At 35.9% G+C, this 19,555-nt stretch overlaps 3 protein-coding genes across 5 annotated transcripts in view; 2 read left to right on the forward strand and 1 right to left on the reverse strand.

Moving 5' to 3' along the window:
* The window catches only part of LOC117424615 (vacuolar protein sorting-associated protein 35), a 198,878-nt gene that overhangs the window by 99,161 nt on the left and 80,162 nt on the right, over positions 1-19,555 (forward strand). The window lies entirely within an intron of this gene.
* On the forward strand, positions 4,427-11,652 carry LOC117424733 (dnaJ homolog subfamily A member 2). Its single transcript, XM_034041405.3, has 9 exons — positions 4,427-4,570; positions 5,781-5,840; positions 6,591-6,814; positions 7,056-7,136; positions 7,514-7,647; positions 7,776-7,972; positions 9,702-9,846; positions 9,946-10,073; positions 10,305-11,652. Exons 1-9 carry the CDS (start codon positions 4,493-4,495, stop codon positions 10,491-10,493), a joined length of 1,236 nt encoding a protein of 411 aa, XP_033897296.2. The 5' UTR covers positions 4,427-4,492; the 3' UTR covers positions 10,494-11,652.
* Positions 13,692-17,510, reverse strand: LOC117424738 (borealin-2-like). Of its 3 annotated transcripts, none has more exons than XM_058992724.1 (10): positions 17,325-17,510; positions 16,534-16,668; positions 16,244-16,287; positions 15,866-15,914; positions 15,447-15,532; positions 15,091-15,158; positions 14,747-14,842; positions 14,522-14,612; positions 14,127-14,213; positions 13,692-13,884 (listed from the first exon to the last, which is right to left on the reverse strand). In XM_058992724.1, the coding sequence occupies exons 1-10, from the start codon at positions 17,431-17,433 to the stop codon at positions 13,831-13,833; spliced, it is 819 nt and encodes a 272-aa protein (XP_058848707.1). In that variant the 5' UTR covers positions 17,434-17,510; the 3' UTR covers positions 13,692-13,830. The 3 variants fall into 3 exon arrangements, with proteins under 3 accessions (XP_058848707.1, XP_033897302.3, XP_058848708.1); XM_034041411.3 differs by having other exon boundaries at positions 16,534-16,665; positions 17,325-17,509; XM_058992725.1 differs by lacking the exon at positions 14,127-14,213.

Genomic DNA, 19,555 nt, shown 5'->3' on the forward strand with positions numbered 1-19,555 from the left:
AAAGGTATTGACAACATTGACCCAAGGGACTTTTTGGCCCTGAGAAAAGAAACAAGGACCAGGGGTCACAAATGGAGATTTGATAAAGGGGCATTCAGAACAAAAAACAGGAGGCACTTTTTTACACAGAGAATTGTGGGAGTCTGGAACCAACTCCCCATTAATGTTGTTGAAGCCGTTATTATTATTTGCTTTTTTAGCAGACGCCTTTGTCCAAGGCGACTTACAGAGATTAGGGTGTGTGAACTATGCATCAGCTGCAGAGTCACTTACAACTATGTCTCACCTGAAAGACAGAGCACAAGGAGGTTAAGTGACTTGCTCAGGGTCACACAATGAGTCAGTGGCTGAGGTGGGATTTGAACTGGGGACCTCCTGGTTACAAGGCCTTTTCTTTAACCACTGGACCACACAGCCTTGTGTGGTCCTCGTTATTATTATTATTATTATTATTATTATTAGTTTATTTAGCAGACGCCTTTATCCAAGGCGACTTACAGAGACTAGGGTGTGTGAACTATGCATCAGCTGCAGAGTCACTTCCAACTACGTCTCACCCGAAAGACGGAGCACAAGGAGGTTAAGTGACTTGCTCAGGGTCACACAATGCGTCAGTGGCTGAGGTGGGATTTGAACTGGGGACCTCCTAGTTACAAGCCTACCCTGGGATTCTTCAAGAAGCTGCTTGATGAGATTCTGGGATTAATAAGCTACTAACAACCAAACAAGCAGGATGGGCTGAATGACCTCCTCTCGTTTGTAAACTTTCTTATGTTCTTAATTCAATGACAAGCATTTCGACTCGAAGTCTTTGTCAATGTCTTCATTAAAGTTGTTTATATTACTACTACATCTTTACATTGTTACTCTTTAAAAAACAGTCCTTAAAAATTCATTTTATGAATAGAGTTTAATGCCTCATAAAACAGGACTAATAAGAAAAGTTCAATAATGCAATTCTACAGTGCATACTGATTGAAACAAAAATAAGTACAACAAGAATAATTGACTTTGTCTTTTTGTAATGCTGGCCTTTGGCATTGCAGAGGGTAAGGCTAGATCTAGTCTATGTGCTCTAAACATAATCGTCTAAAATCTATAGATCCTGGTTGTGCACAAGTGCAATGCTATATCATTCCCTTATCGCTTCAATCTCTGGCTCATCTGGAGCGATGCTGATAAAAAGGTGTGCTTCCCTGCTTAACCAGCATGCTGCTTCCCATGTCTTGTGATAAGCTCCTTGATTAAGAAGCGCAACAGAGCAATAAATTGAATCCCACAGCCTGCCTTTTATCCGCATTTATGTTCAACCTCAGACACCCTCATGTAAAAGACATATTTAATAATTCATTCTTCAAGGGTTTTTGCTTACAGGAACACATCGGAGGTAATTTGAAGTGTGATCATGACAGGATTACCAACATACATGATAGAAAAAAAAAGAAAAAAACAACTACAAAAATGAAATTGCCCAATTGGGTTGAATTTTTTTGTTTGTTGAATGTTTTAATTGGACTTGTGAAAGTAGGAATATCCAGCAGAACATGAAATTGAAATTGCAGGTGCTGTAAGATGGATGTACCCCTTCTTGACATTAGCAATATTAACACTGGTCACTGATTCAGTTGTGCTGACCACTTTTTGATCTTTTCCTAGAAGAATGCAGATATTTCCAATACAAGACTGTATTTAAACCCTTGGTTATCACGTCTTTTTTTCTAGAACACATGCCACCTGGTGACCACATGTTGTAATTGCATTATTTAAAATAGTGCTTGGCTAAGTTTAGTGAAATTCTGTTTTGATTATATGGGTCAGATGCAAGGCTCAAAACATATTTTAAGGATTAAGGTTTTAAGAAAATAGAGAAAATTCCAAAAAAACATCCATAACTATTCATCAAGAATCCATGTGACTTGAATGCTTGATAGATACAATTTCCTTGTGAAACAAAATACATCATTACTGAGCTCATTATACAGCGGCTTTTCTCTACCTACAAACACGGCTCTGCAGAGATGCAAGAATAACCAATTTTTTATTTTTCTATTTGCTCACTTAATCTAGCAAGACCTGGAGCAATTAGTTACCTACCACTTAATTAGTACTGCTATATTAAGTTATCAAATTAAGCAGCAGCATTATTGCTGTCTCGTCTGTGTTTAGATTCTGTTTTCATACAACAGCAACAACCATCAATTGTTATATCCAAGGTTCCATTAATGTGGCCATATCACAATATGCAAAAAATGTAACATGTGTTTAACATATTCTTCTCTAATTTATTCTTGGTTCATGAATACTTGTGCAGTCTTGTGCTTAATAAGCTATTTCCACTGAAAGAAATACAATTTAAAAACTGATTGACTTGTATGTGTGTTATAATTTTATCAGAAACTTTGCATGCCACATATCAGTAACCTCTCTGAGATTCATATTTCCCCTGAAGCAAAGCACTCAGAAAATGAATTCATGTATAATTGACTAGTTTATATGCATATGTGCAGCCTACAGAGCAATATATTTGGACTGTTAATCAATATGAACTACACAGTCCACTATATGCTACAGCCAAACCAGCATTATACATTCATATGCTTCTCTCAAATCCAATCAGTTTTATAGAGGGTAGTATAGGTAGCCTATGCATTCAATATCCTGGGTGGGTGCCCAAAATCACCAGAATGCCGCAGTTCATAATATTAAAGACAGTTGCATGTAAGAAATAATTGCTGCTGTAGGATTACTGAAACATGACTGATGTGTTGATGGAGCTAGGAACATGGAGCCTGGTTCATTAAAAAAAACATAGAAAATAAGCAACATATTCTCATTGCCCTAAAACCATTAGCACTCATTACTTTCACGAAAGAAAAAAATATTTTTTGTTGAGTAACTCGACATTATAACTTATTTTTTTTAAATGGGTAGATGTCATTTGGCATTAAAAAGCATTTCTAAGGCGTATTATCTCCAGCCAGCAATTTTGTTAGGTCTGACACACCACTGCAATAACTATAACTCATCACCATGCTTTACCTTTATATTAATCCTGCTGGTGTCTACCCTTAGGGTGCCTAAGATGGCTATACTGGTTATAGAAAAAAGAAAAAAAATGTAAATGAGTCTAGTTGCTTTAACCCTTCACAGGCTGTAAATATCTATTTTCAAACCGGTAAATGTGTGTTCTGGTTCCTACCTCCCTTTGGTCACCAGCATAACAACTGTAGGCTGTATAACCCATATTAGGACTGATGCGATATTTGTTCCGTATTTGTTGTAGTGTTATTAATGCAGAGTCTGCAAACAACGCACGTTATTCAGAATAATACTGATATTTTAATTATTGTGTCCCAATGGTATTTTAAAAACGTTTAACTTGAGATACAGTTTAAATATAACCAGGGGGCAAACACGTGAATTTAGTACTGATCCATGTACAGAAAGGTACAATTCATGCACACCGTCGTATCTTTTTTTTCTGTTATGAACCAAATGTATTGCTTATGTTTTGCTGTATAGGGTTTTTGACTTTGTACCCAGATAAAACATGAGTTTTCTATTTTATAAATAAATGAACAACTGTACAGTTCAGTTACAATGGTGCTGGATGAGTTGGGAATCCCAAAACAACTACAGCGGCTGCTTCATAGTTCTGGCTGGTGAGCAGAGTAGCCCTTTTAAAAAATATATGCTTGCAAAAACATAAGGCCACCATGTATGGAGCTACTGATACTGGTTGTACCAACCTTTCCACTTTAACTATTATTGGACAAATCCAAAGTTTACAACGATATCAGGCAACCAATAATACAAGACAAGGACTTTTTCAGATTTACATGTATAAAGAAAAGATACATGAATACCAGTTTGAAAGCAAAAACATAATTAAAATAAATTAATAAAAAATAATATATAGTATACTAATAATTTACTAAAATTGTATAATCTCAGTACATTACTTTTTTGTAAAAAAATATATTACTATATTAAAGATCGTATTATATATTTTCATTAAAGTTAACTTTTTAGTTTTTTTTTTTTTTTTTTTTTTTTTTAGTACTGTTAACTATATATAACGTTCTAAAAATAAAAAATAAAAATAAAAATGCATTTAGGACCAGTGTGAGAACTTTGATTTGTGAACGTGTTATTTAGGAGGCAGTGTGGTTCAATGGTTACAGTCCAGGGCTTGTAACCAGGCGGTCACTAGCTCAAATCCTACCTCTATAACTGCCATAATGTTCACAACCTATCCCTGTAAAGCGTTTTGTGATGGTGGTCCACTATGAAAGGCGCTATGTAAAAACAAAGATGATGATTATTATTATATTTAGCTAGCATTCATTCTCTATACGCCTTTGGTCCGCTTCACCTATATCATGTGACGCATGCCGGTAGGTTAAAGTTGACGCACTGCGTATGACGTTAGCTGCAAACTCCTCTTTTTCTCCTCAGCTTCATCGCAGAAGGTCCTTCTCTCGGCTCCATCATGGCGAACGTTGCTGATACTAAACTATACGACATCCTCGGGGTATCCCCCACAGCCAACGAAAACGAGCTCAAAAAGGTATTTTGGAAATCGAGACAAAACAACAGCGGCTTGTGGAAGCTGTGTCTGTTTTGGGAGTGGCGTAATTTGGAATCAGGAAGCGGGGGTATAATACAACGAGGCCTAGCATGATATACATTATTACAATGGACGCCGGGGCCCAACTGTACAGAAACAAACCGGTGTCGTGCTGGCTTAGCGCTTTTTTTATTATTATTAAGTAAATAATAACATCCACCCACCTCAAACCATTATTTGAATGATAAAATGCCTTAATCCAGAAATATTCGACGTTGAAGTGTTGTTTGTTTTATGTAATATGGAAAGAACACGTAAAAATAACATTTTGTTCGGGAGGTTGCTTGGTGATTTGGTGTTTAGGTTTACTGAGTTACTAGTGGATAAAAATACCGCTTGATCCATTTGAGACAAGTAGACGTAAACAAACTCCATGCGTTGACTCGCTATTTCGGCGATTATCTGTACCTTAAAGTAACAGAACAAGTCACTGAAATGCATTTGCTAACAGTCAGTTGTGTAGACATGGTCCTTTCGGAGATTTTAACTCGCGACAAGTACTTAAATTCTCTCTTTGTTTCTTGCACTGGTTTATAAAATTAAAAATAAAATACCTCGCCATAGACATGTTTTATTTGTTTGTGCCGTGGTCGCGGCCGTTTCCCAACAGCGATCAGGGAAAGTGTGCATAGACAATGAAACAGAACTGAACGACATTTGGAAGACAACCATTTTTATAAACGCTCGTTTTCTTAACGTGACGCGTTGTTTTATTAATATCTTTGTGTTTAGCCTTAACTGAGGGCGGTTCGAATGTGTCATTACCTTATGCCGTAATTGGAAGGATGGGATTCTCCCTCTTTTGTTAATTAATATTTAAATAGGCTAGAATGGTAATTCGACTTGTCATATGATACTCTGGAGCAAGTTGAGTCAGATTCTTAGTTGACATATTAAACAAGTCGTATGGGGGTGGGGGAAACGTTCTAAAACGTACTATGCTAAGTATCAAAGGTCCTTTCTCGTCACAGAAAAATAACCAAACTGAATATGAAATTATTAACTTCATGCAGTATAATGTTTGTGGCTCTGGCAAAACTATATCAAATGGTTAAACTGTTTCCTGATAATAATTCCCACATTTTGGTGTGGAAAAAATGATGCAACTCCTTAGCCTTAAACAATTATTATATATATTTTTTTTTTTTAGGCATACAGGAAATTAGCTAAAGAATATCATCCTGATAAGAATCCAAATGCAGGGGATAAGGTAAGCGAATTGAAACTGAATTAAGTTTAACACCCTGTAGAATGAACTCATTTTGCTTCTTAAAGTGGAATGAAACCTGCTGAATAATGTTACATTAACATGATGAATTACATACCACTTTGTAGTTTTTCATATACTTAATGAAAAACGGACAAATTGAAAATGTGACATAAAGTACTGCACTACTATTCTGGCTTCTGGTAGACCTGCAGTATCATTTTGTAGTTTATTTGAATACATGGTAAGTAAAATATCTGAAATTGTTTTTGTTATGTTTTTAATCCTAGAATTATAGGTGCTATAAAACTGTTTTGACCATAGCTTGTGTGTGTGTGTGTGTGTGTGTGTGTGTGTGTGTGTATGTATAATTTATATATATATATATATATATATAATATATAATTATATAAATAAAATTACACACACCATAAGGCACTTTATATATTCATGGCTCTGCAGAGTTAAAGTTAACCTCAATGACATATAAACCATGTATAGTTTACTCAATGGAGTCGAGGTTGATCACACACTCAAATCTCTTTTGAACTTGACCGCTAATAATTATATGCATCAGATTCCTGTAATTTATTAGCGGTCAAGTATAAGAGATTTGAGTGTGCGATCAACCTCGTCTCTGAGCGTCATTGAGCAAGCTATACATGGTTTATATGTCACTGCTATTAACTTTAACTCTGCAGAGACATGTATACATTGTCTTTTGTTTTGTTTGTTTTTTTCTCCCATCAATAGTTTAAAGAAATAAGCTTTGCTTATGAAGTACTTTCCAACCAAGAGAAACGAGAACTGTACGACCGCTATGGGGAGCAGGGATTACGGGAAGGTGGTGGAGGAGGGGCCGGAATGGACGATATATTCTCCCACATATTTGGTGGGGGCCTGTTTGGGTTCATGGGTGGCCAGAGCAGGAACCGCAATGGAAGACGAAGGGGTGAAGATATGGTTCACCCACTCAAGTAAGTAATGCTGATGTCTGTACTTGTTTTACAGCGCAGAAAGGGAACCTGTGATGCACGTTTATTTTATATATAGTTTTGAACAGAATACAATACACTTTGTCTTAAGGATAGTTTGCAGCCGTGATATGTTTTAACTTAAATTAATATAAATGCTGTAATAAGACTTGTGTATATTTCAAGTTGCGTTTGCTAAGGTTTATATCTAGTAATTCTTAATAAACATCTTGCCTTTTAACAGAGTATCATTGGAAGACCTGTATAATGGAAAGGCAACTAAACTACAACTAAGCAAGAGTGTTCTCTGTGCTTCCTGTAATGGGTAGGTAGCAACTTTTCGACTTTAACAAGAGACTTCTGTTTTTATACTAACAATTTGGTGCACATTTCATATTGTTTTGGTATCCAATTCCCCCTTGAGAATAATACTGTGCTTTCAGGTAATTTGACATGTTAGTGCATTGGTTACTGTAACTGGACCTTACAAAATAAACCACAGTAATCAATAGATTCATTGCTGCACCTATAATGAGGACACAGTAGACCCTGATAGACCCTAAAGCAGCAATAGATAGTTGTAGTGTATATTGTACAAAGCCCAAGCATACAGTATATAAGGTTGGTGAAACAGTATGGTGTTTTTGGTTACAGCTGTGTTTTTTTTATTTTTTTTATTTTTTTTTATTAATATAAATATAGCCAGGGTGGCAAATCGGGAGCTGTCCAGAAATGTGCAGCTTGCAGAGGACGTGGCATGCGTATCATGATCAGACAGTTAGCCCCGGGAATGGTTCAACAGATGCAGTCTGTGTGTTCTGACTGTAATGGTGAAGGTAAGGCCAGACCTGTCTAATTAGGCAGGACATTATAAATATTGCTTCAAAATCAGTGATGTAGTAACCTGCTGTAAAGTCAAACTTTAATTACATTCGGAATAAACTGAAGATGTGAATTTTTGCAGGTGAAGTTATCAATGAAAAGGATCGCTGTAAAAAATGTGAGGGTAAGAAAGTGATCAAAGAAGTAAAAATCCTGGAGGTTCATGTAGACAAGGGCATGAAACATGGACAGAAGATTACTTTTGGTGGAGAAGCTGACCAGGCTCCTGGTGTGGAACCAGGGGACATTGTCCTTGTACTGCAAGCAAAAGAGCATGAGGTAAGCTAGCCTATGTTAATTTATATATACTCCTGGGTTGGCAAGTGTCAATTGCAGACCCCATCTGTTTTTGAATTTTCTTTAAATAACTCTTCAAACACCTGTTTTTGGCATTTCCATAATGATGTCCTTGTATCTGCTACTTTTATAATAATATACAGAGTTATTTGAATGTTTTAAGTGTCTGCTTATATACCCCGGTCCTTCAAACATGGAGGGTCAGTTGCAGTGTACCAGTGATTGGTCCACATCATGTGTACTAAAATGCTGATGATCCCGTTCATTGGCTTAACTGATCGGAACAAGTTAGACCGATTTTAATGGGGCCTAACCTACAGCTACAGCCAAAAGCTTTGCATCACCCTATAGAATTAACACATTTTGCTTCAAAGTCCAATGAAGCCTGTTAAATACTACATTTTTTATATATTAAATTACATATCACTTTGTAGTTATCTATATACTTAACAAAAACAGACACATTGAGAAATGTGACCTTTTGAAATCTAACATGAAACACTGTCCTACTGTTAAAGGCTTCTGGTAGACTTCAGCGATATCATTTTGTAGTTTCTTTGACTACATGATGTTTAATAAAATATCTACATGATGTTCATATAGTGGTGTGTTTTATTTATTTTTTTAATTCCTCAATCCAACAATTATAGCTGTATAAACCCTTCTTACTAATACCATGTGGAATGTCAAATATATAAAGGGATCCCTGTACAAAAAGATGCTTTTTTATTGCAACAAACATATTTAAATAAAAGTAAATGTCATGTCTTTGTGCAGATTTCAAACTGGTGGATCATACTGTACTTGCATTTAAGCTGCTGACACTGCTGCATAGGCATGGAAAAGTTTAATTGTGTGATAATGGGCCAGTTTATAGTTCAATGTATAGGTAATTTAACTGAAATTGCATTAAACTGAAAACGGTATTCAAGGTACAAAATTTTTTGTGTACAAGGTACAAAATGTATTTAAAATATAGGGCGCGTATATAGTGCAAGACTTATCGCGGATCTGACTACGTGACGGACATAAATGTACAGAATAAAGTTTTCAGATGTACAAGTCATTTTAGAGGAAAAATGCAGCTGTTTGCAAAACATTTTAAGCAGTAAATGCTTAGCACAAGCAAGCGTACTAAGTTAGTGTTATCCTTCACAGTACTAAATTAATCCACGTGAACAGGATCATCACTAATCTCATTTTGTATGCTGCAATCAGGATCTTGTTTAGTCTGGTTTAGCAGATGATCTACCTGTGATTAACTTCTGGTACGCTGCAATCTGGATTAGAAGGTGTACTAACTTTAGTCCAATCAAGTGGACTAAACCTGCTTAATCCACTAGTTAGACATATCAAGTGGATTCAATTTGGTATACTACAATTGACCTGGAGTTTTCTATTTATCTGCATCCAGTCTCAGCAAATACATGAGCAAAAGTGCTTGCAATAAATGTTCAAATTAATGACCTTTAAGATTCTGCGTGCAGCACCTGCTTAAAGAAAGCAGCCTTCACACCATTTAAGCATTTTACCTATTTTTTATGCTCTGTAGCTCTAATTTATATGTGGTGGGGTGTGTTTTATTATTATATTTGACAAAGCTTGTAAAATTGTAATACTTTTAAGAATACACTATTTAAATTGCACATGACCTAAGTCTATACTGTTCTGTAAGCCTCCCCGGCTGGTCTAACACTTTCCTTTTATTTAGACATTTAGGCGAGAGAGCAACGACTTGCATATGACCCACAAGATTGGCCTTGTTGAAGCACTTTGTGGATTCCAGTTTACGTTGAAACACCTGGATGGACGACAGATTGTGGTCAAGTACCCCCCTGGAAAAGTTATTGAGCCAGGTACAAACTAACTTGGCTTGCATTTATTTGGGTTATACTTGGCATTTGGTTTCAACAAATCTTTTTTATATTTAAATGTGTTTCTTTCCTGACATCTAGGTTCTCTGCGGGTGGTGCGAGGTGAAGGCATGCCACAGTATCGCAACCCATTTGAAAAGGGAGACCTGTATATTAAATTTGATGTAGAGTTCCCAGGAAACAATTGGATAAGCCCAGAAAAATTAATGGTAAGACTGTAAACCTTACTGTAATAGCTGGTAATTCAAACGTGGTTGTCTTTCTGCAGTAGAGTTGTGTGTCTTGTGAGTCAATCTTTTGCTATAAAGCTACTGAAGGCTTGAGATCAGTTTACCCAAATTTTGCTATTCACATTTGTCATGGAAGTTTTATAGTGCAGGAAGGAATACTATTGACTAAATGTGTGTTTTTTTTTAAAAAAAAATATATTTCTTTAATAGGAACTTGAGGACTTTCTCCCATCTAGAGCGGAGGCTCCAACTATATGTGGAGATTCAGAAGAGGTAGACCTTCAGGATTATGATACAAGTCATGGTTCATCTGGTGGGCAGAGACGTGAAGCTTACAACGATAGCTCTGATGATGAAAGTGGGCACCACGGTCCTGGCGTACAGTGCGCACACCAGTAAACACTTGAGAAAAATAAGTTGCATAAGGTTTTGATTAAGATTCCAGATCTCATGAGCAACCCAGATTGCATCTAATGGACGTTTTATTTTTGCTCTGTGTAACTTACATTTGTTATAGTATTTACAGAGTTAATATAAACTAACAGTAAATGCAGAAGTTTTGCCTCGAACTCAGAACTTTTGTCACAAGAGCTTTGAGTAGGGGAGTGAAATCCTAAAGGACATTTTTAGGTTTCTGTGTTTGTGTCTGTTAGTGTTTTTTTTTTGTTTGTTTTTTTACCACTTTGTGTAGGTTTGTATTTCTTTATTTTAAAATAAAAAAAATCTTGTGTACAATTTGTATTGGCTGCAGTCACACAAGCTGCTATTAAAATAGAATATACAGTTTCATAGCCTGTAAGCTCTAAACCCAGGTGCAAATTAGAACGCTTTTGTGTTTCTGCACTGAATAAAAAAAACAAAAACAAAGTGAAGCAAAGAATTTACTTCTGTGTAAAGTTTCTGGAGTTGTTAAGTACTATTTAAATGTACTGTGCTATACAGCATTTCATTTGAATGGGGTCTTCATATTCCCCCTCCATTTTGAATTTGGATCCTGTTTTGAGGTCTACCTGTATTTGCTGCATTTCCTAGCCTTGAATAGTAATTCTGAATATTCAAACTTATTACTTACTTCCGTATTGTAGTGGACTTGTATAAAGTCACCATTACCTGAAATTTTAAATAAACAAGTTTCGTGTAGAAATAAAAGTATTCTCTTGACTAAAGATTATACCGTTTTCTCATTCTAAACTTGCTCAGTTTTTTGTTTTGTTTTCTTTAAATGCAAGTAGCAGTAAATATACATCTAAGCTTACAAGATTTCTAGAGCTTTAGATGTTAAATGTCATTGAGCGTTTCCCTCCCTCGTAATCAGAGCACTTGTGGCAGAGTTATCGAAGTTATGAAAACTGGACCGATCCTGGTGTTAATGAATATGTTAACCCAAAGAAACATCAATTTTCAAAAGAAAAAAAAAACTGCAGACTATATTCTGCATTTATCCAGATGTAGAAGCCTGTTCCGTAGAACAAGATATTGTATCTGATCAAAATTCTCAGTGTTGATGCAGATGTTCGTTCATGTTTACTTCTACAATAAAGCAAATCTGTGACAATGAGGGTCTGTTTACCTAGGTTTGTAACATGCAGATTTTGAGCTGATTTTACAGAAACTCCAGTAATAACTACCTGTATTATTTGAAAACCACCCAAAATAGGAACTAGGTTTTCTTTACTTAGAATGTATATGTCACGTTGATGTCTATGCTGCTTATTAAGGTGCTTGTGAGCTGAAATTAAAGCAGTAGCTGATTCTGCTCATATTACAGATTTGCATATCATATTTAGTGATATGGAAACTTGTTTTGCATATGAAGAGTACCTGTGATATATGCCTGCCATGTTACTTTGTGGTTACCGGATGTTAAAGCCAAATGCTTTGAGATACCAGCTTTATACTTGGAATACAACTCTTGGTGAAGTTCAATCGTAAAATAAAAATGAATCCTTTTTGTTGCAATATTTTTATGAAGCGGCAGCCACCATGCTGTCAAAGTCATCTTAGAGACTATATGGCATATTTGTATGGTTACATAAAAGCGTGCTAAATTTCCTGGTGACCTAGTATGGTGTCAGTGGTATATCAACAGTACACAACTTATTCTCAATTAAGTTACAGTGTAAAAATTAACTGTTCCATTGCCATGTTTTAAACTATTGTCATATAAATGACATCCACATGCTTTGAAACACTATCATTATGGTTGATGCACAGCTTTATTATATGGTTGCGTGTCAAGTTCTATTACAGCTGTTAAAGCAGCCACATCAGTGATGCAGCTCTTTTCACATAATCTTACAGTATGCCCTGGGAATGTTTTGTTCATGTTTAATCTTGAGAACGCCTCACTGGGTGTGTAGAGATAGATCTATATAAATATAGCTATGTAGAGACAGACAGATATATCTAGATACTTTATTTTAACAAATACCAAAAGAAAAACAAACACATTTATGTTACTATTACCAAAAATGATATACAATGCAATTAAATTATCCTGTCCTAAAACATAAAGCACATTAAAGTAACAAAAACAATTTGAGCGTTTCCTCCTCAACTATATATACACACGCAATCCCACCCACATACCAAGTGTGTTGAAAGTCATCCAGGTCATCCATCAGAAAATAAAAATAAACTAGTCAATAACCACTTCCTCCTTTTTTAAAATTGCTAATTTAGCTTGTCCCAAATCCTGCATTTGGCACACCAAACACAGTCTCGAGACCCTCGAACAACGACTGTATTAGTGCAAACAATGACTACAATCTCTGGCAAAACACAGAACAGTCTCTCCCCCCCAAAGGGGGCATTTATCAGAGACGCTTGGATCTGTTATGCAGAGATAAGAGTTTACTGCAAGAATGGTGTGCAGGAGGCTCCACGGACTCGCCTGACCTTTTAAGTAGGGGGGGTTGTATAGTGCCCTCCAGGCTGGCCTGATCAGGGAAGTTCTGGAGCTGTTGTTTGTGCCGGACTTTTAAGCACACCTGGTATAGGAGCTTCCCCTCCACGCTCTGCAGAGGAAGATCAATTAAATGTTTTTAAATCAGAGGAGGCACCCTTCTTGCTCACTATCCAGGGGATCAGCTCAGTAAAACAATGCCTCAGAACATCCCAATGTTCTCTGGGTAGGGTAGTGCGGAGCTGGGAGAGCAGCAAGCCACTACTGCAGCCTGACTCCTCCAGGTGTGATTTAAGTCCAGCACATGCCTTGGTTTTATAATCCTGGCTTTGAGCAGGGTACCAGAAAAAGTGAGAGTGTCACACTGCCCTATTCTAAAAAGCAGAGTTAAAAACAATGGTTAAATCAAGCACCCAATAAAAGTCCATTGTTAGTTTACTTTGCCTGTAGACTTCCATGCCCTCAGTACCTTGAGAGAAGCGGTACTAGTACCCATTGTGTACATTTCTGGTTGATTTTGGAAACTTAAACATCATTAACTACTACTGAAGTAGGTCAGTTTAAGAAGTTAACACATAAAATATGGACTAAAGTTGCCTGCCACTGACCAGTACCACCTAACTGTGGGTAATGACTTCATGTGCCAAAAACAAACATTTAATGTAGAGGTACAAGAATAAAAGAAATATGCATTTATTTGATCATGTGGGATCTATTTTATTAAGGTTAATATCCAGAAATCACACACAAATAAGCTTAATTTTACTGTTAAAACATTTAAAAGTATAAAAATCAACATTACAGACAGTTACTTCAAAAGAAATACAGTTCTCAGATACCGTTTCCATGGCCAACTTTAGCCTTGCAAATGAAATCTAGTGTGCTCTGTGGGAAAACAATTACATTGTGTTAGTACTCTTGAAGTTTTAGCAAAAAAAAAAAAAAAAAAAAAATGAAGTTCAAAGCTTGCAATATTGGAGACTGTAAACTTTACACGTTCATGTGTAATAAGCAATATAAAAATCACAAAATTGTGTATTGCAGTAATGGCCAACACCCACCAAGAATCATAGCACTGGGGAGGTGAAGGGAGGGTAATATCCAGTTTGACCAATATAAACACTCACCATTAATGCCTGCATATGTTGTAATGCCTTCTCATCAAGCAGGTCCAGATCTATCTTGTTTTTAACATCACCAAATAAGTACAGAGCCTAGCAGTAAACATTGAAATGTTAGGTTGAGAGTGCTTTCATTTTTCTACATTTATTAGGAAACAAAAAAAAAGCACTAGAACACTAGTTACCTAATGTTGCAACAGTGTATACATGTTTATTACAGAATACACATGTTTCAATACATAATGGGTTTTGAACTAGGACACACTGCTAAATGAATGTCATGGTCAAGACTCTTGTTGCAAACTTCTAATTTCTAGCAATCAAAACCCACTCGCCTCCCCCTCACACAGTCTGCCAATTCTCCCCCGCCCCCCTCCAAAAATGTGAATCGTAAGAATTACCTGTCCGTGAGAAGTAGGTATATTTGCAAATGCAAGCGAGTGGTCTAAACCGCTGGGGTTATTCGAGAAGCTGCAGGCCTTGTGTCCAGTTCTGGCAGATATGTTTGATAATGAAAACCAGAGTTAGCATTGGGAAATCAGCAGCTGTAGATTTAAATAGGTCCCCCACTACCCATCCCCAAAAAGGGGAAAAAAAAAAAAAACTGGATAAAATGGATGAAATACTTTTGATTGGATTCTTGTGCTACTTTCTGGGTTTTAGCAACACGGCTCACAGCTTTTCTTGCAGTTCTCGTTGTTGCTGGAGTAGCTGGTGTCATCCTTGGAAGAGAAAGTAAGTAATTTAATACAAGTTTCTCCATGAAGTCCAGATAGTAATCATTTTCCTCTCCAATGTGGTACATGTTCTAAAAGGAGAAACCCATACTGAGAAACTACATTGTTTATTAGGCACTGTATTGATGTTTTACATGCATATTGATTTGGACAAACTGTAGAATGCACTTCTGCAACCACAAAATAAAATACTACTGTGTTGGATTTGCTATCAGCCAATTCAAGACCATTACCTTGGTAACGTAGGACTTTGTTTTGTAGCAGACGATAGGGATGCAAGAGACCTGGATTTTGCTGGTGGCTGTAAAAAAAAAAAAAAAAAAAAAAAAAAAAAAGCCAACTCAATTCTAGTTAGTAAAAGTTTAAAAGAATTAAATAGGCAAGTTACAACTGTTTGGGTTGCAGAGATGAGACCTTGTCAATTTTATACATCTTTAAAGTTTGAATAGCACAGGACATTTAAGTTTAAAAGTGCTGTTACCAAGCATTTAAAAAGATATGTACCCTTATTAGTCTTGGTCAAATTTCAAGTTTTTAGCCCACTGCCTCCTTTATGTGTGGGTTGGAGAACACAACCTTGCATATCTACCTTTTGGGCAGTCCCCTTGCTTTGAACTGACAGAGTTCTTGTAATTCTTACAGACATCTTGGGATCAGATTCTTCCAGGATAAAGACTAAAAGAAACATGATAAACTAATCAAATACAGTAGGAAGTGTAGCCAGACAAAAGCTATTAGGCTACTATTCAATAAGATCATCTTTCCAAATTAAGGTAGCTGGTCCAAGCCTATGCTTACTACCCTTCACTGGTGATGAGCAAGAACCCAATGCATCACAGGTAAATGTCAAAGTATGTATTTAAAATGTGATCTTAAATTACACATCACTCAAGCATCTAACAAATGACAAGCAATTGCACCAAATTAAAGTGGCTGTAACAAAGGTACATAGATGAACAAAGCAGGGCGCTTATTCAAAATCACTGAACATTACAATCTGGATGTTACCCTTTTTACTGTTCTTCTGCTTCCTCGTTTTAATTTCTGGGAACATTTCCTGAAATACAACCAGTATGTTACCGTTTGGCATTCTAAAACAAGAATTGTGATTTTAATGTAGTTGCACTTTGTTGACTTTAGGTGGTAGCATTGCACTTGTAAGATAAAGGGTCACGCTACCGTAAAAATTGGTTATTCTTCGTGTTTGTAAAGCAATATGCACGTGTATAGATTACTTGTAGATTCAGTCCATGAGGATTTAGTTACTCAATTTTTGGGAATGTATCAGTTTGTGCAGGACGCAGGTTGCAAATACGTTATCTTAACCGAGTGCTCCATTTTTAGCGACTATCACAGTGCAGAGAGAGAAAAAGCAATATTTCTTACCACATTAGTTACAGCAGCCACGCCCTCAGCTTGCCAGATTTGCTCTATTGATAGTAATACAACTTTCATAGTTACCATTTAATATGAAAAAATAAACATTACAATGATGACAAATTGCATGCGTTATTAACCCTACTGATATTTAATCTTACAAAACACACACACACACACACATTATATAAATAAAATAAATAAAAACAAACAAACAAACAAACAAACACTGCCCAGATCAAAAGGCTTAGCCCCTGTGTGGTACCCGTTTGTTAAGCAACAGTTTTACAAAAGCTCACCTATCTTCATGTTTTTCAGCTTGGTGCGTTGCAGGTCGAACGGCATCTTCAGGAGCTCCACTTTAAAAGCTTTTCCCACGGTGGATACGATTTTTTCCAACTTTGTTTCCAAATCATTTCTTCTTTTCGTTGCTACTGGGTAAGACAGACATATGCATAAGTAGACTACCGGAGTTTTGCAGATTTGTGTATCCCCTTAAATTTGACGCCTGCGTAGATCGAGATCGCTATAGGTGAACGCTTGATCTTTCGGAACAGTATTTAGGTACTGTAGAGTTTATTTTGCTACAAAATTGGTTTGCTCTTATTTTCAGTATTTGTTGCAAACTGCAGCAGAACTAAACGGCAGTGCTTGAGAACATAGTGGGACTCGGCCATAGGAATATCGTACATCCACGTCCAGCTTTATATATATATATATATATATATATATATATATATATATATATATATATATATATATATATAGCAAGAAGCGTATGTCGGGTTTATGCGTTCGTGTGTGATTACGTCACCTACCAGCCCTGCTGCTGCCTTCCCCCGTGCACCGTACACGGAAATCTGCTTAACACCTGGTTTAGGTAGTGTTTTGGGGTGTATTTGGCAATTACATTATTAGAAAGGCCTTGCTTCTGAAAACTATTTGTTGTATAAAATTATAATTACATGTATCCCTTCACGGGGTTCGTATTTGGGTTGGGATTATATTACAATAGGCTTTGTAGTGTTTTTCAAAACTATTCATAAAACAATAAATATATTCGTTGTTAATAAGGGATAACGTTACCTACCTTCATTCTCAAAATGCTGCATGAACAGTTTGATTTTCTGGTCTCTTCGTTCTTCGCTCGTTTGTTTTTCTATATTATCTTCAGCTTTTCGATATTTCTTGGCGGCCATGTCTGTATAGGTGTTTTTCGCAAATGAAACTCACGACTTGCGCATTTTTATTCCTCTCTTTCACCTGGTGGTGTGGGTTTATTTAAAGCCTACACCTTGTACTCACAATTGGCGCAGTTGATTCAAATTTCGATTCTAATTTTCAATTGAAAGGGACAATGCTATCACAGCGAGGGTCAAATATAGTAATTATAATATCAATAAAGCCTCAGTCAAATTCAACTGAAATGTGTGTCCAATACACAAGTGCAATGTAGTTAACCAAATTGAGCTCAACGCGAGAAAGATTGCTTTCATTTTGAAACCAATTTGTAGAGCCAATGTTTTTTTGTTTTTTTTAGCCTAGGCCAAATAGTACCATGAAACTTCACAAGAGCAACAGGAGACGTCAAGGAACAGCAAGGTATGGAGTGGTGCTAAGTGATGGCTCCAATCATGCTTTGTCCCAACTCCCAGTTTAAATTCTTTATATATATATATATATATATATATATATATATATATATATATATATATATATATATAAAAGCAGCTTAATGGAAGTTTACTGGTCCTGGTTTTTGAAGCTTGATCAAGGATATTTTTGTGATACTGATGTTATTCAATTGATGACATGTGGTTGTATGTTCTTAGTAACTTAAATAAAAACAGCACACAAATGCAGTTAAAGAATAAACTGTATTATACAAAACTGAAAAAGCAAGCAAGTTATTTTTTTTTTCTTTACACATTAGGTTCCTAATACATTTTTAGTTTGATCTTATTTTTCCTTAACAGTTTTGTTCAAAACCTCTTTCCAGCTGTAAGAACTAGTAAACATCTGCAAAGTACAATTTTGCAAACTGTCATTGTTATTTTACTTATTTAGTGTAAACACAGACATCTTTTACAGGTTAGTTCATCCTAGTTTAAAGGCTATTTCCCTTTAATTTCATAACATGCAAGATGTGCAGGTTAGTGTTACATGTAAACTTAAAGTTACAGTCCACACTTCACAATAAATGAGTTTTAATCAGCTGACAAACAGTATACACAGCTCCATATTAAATAAAGAAAGTCTACTTTGAAAACTGCGTGAAACTTACAAGATAGTTTTAATGCCTTTTAGGTTTATGACATCCCCATTTGAGTTAAGGGTTCTTAACTGAAATATATATAATACATATAAAAATATATCTAAAAAGAACGCCTTGAGTAACAACTCTAGTTCAAGATGTATGAATAGGGATCAGAGTTACCATGTAAACCAACAAAAAATGTTTGAGACTAGGGGTTTTAATTGATTAATCACACCTGTAACCTGTGATTGATTAAAAAAAATTGATTAATCAATAAAATCAATCACAGCACAGATGATTATTCCATCAATAGATAATATAAAGATTAAAACCCCTATTTGAGACCAAATATAATGATGTTCTTGAAAGACAAGCTATTTTTCCCCTGTTATTTCAACTATTCCTAACTACAAGTGCCTTTTTATGAAATAATCGATATGTTTCAGTAAAGCGGTGTTGTAAATAGTCACTACCAGCACTTTTTAAACTCTAGCATCATGCAGGTTATTTTTTTGGATAATCTCAATGAGCAACTTTCTTTGGACCAGATTTTAAATCCATCCATTCATATCCATATTTGTCACAGTTGTAGTGTTTAATACAATGGTTAGCAGATATGAGACCTTTTGTAATGAACACTGTAATGCTGCCCGGTTTCTCCACTACAATTATATGCCATTAATTGCCATGTTTCTTGATGCTGTTGCCCAATTGAATCAATTAATTTTGCATGTAGTTCTGTATGAAATGCATCAACCATGTCTTTTGCACTTGATTGCAATCCAGACCGTAAATGCATTAGCAAACGTAGGCACACTGATGATCTGCTAGGCACTGTATAAAACATAAATTACAAAAGTACAAAAGTATTAAACACCTTGAAAATAGAAAACTGAAAAGGCAGAGAGCCCAAGCAGTGATAAAAGCTTTAAGAGGGGTGCTTGGGTATTGGGTTTTTGCAAGAGCAGCTATGGATAGGGAAAATCATTTCAAAAGGACCTCCTAAAAACATAGGCTATTACAAATATGAATCATTAGCAAAGTTCCATCAGTCCTGCATAATA

Source organism: Acipenser ruthenus, chromosome 19, assembly GCF_902713425.1.
Source record: "Acipenser ruthenus chromosome 19, fAciRut3.2 maternal haplotype, whole genome shotgun sequence".
NCBI classification, from domain to species: Eukaryota; Metazoa; Chordata; class Actinopteri; order Acipenseriformes; family Acipenseridae; genus Acipenser; species Acipenser ruthenus.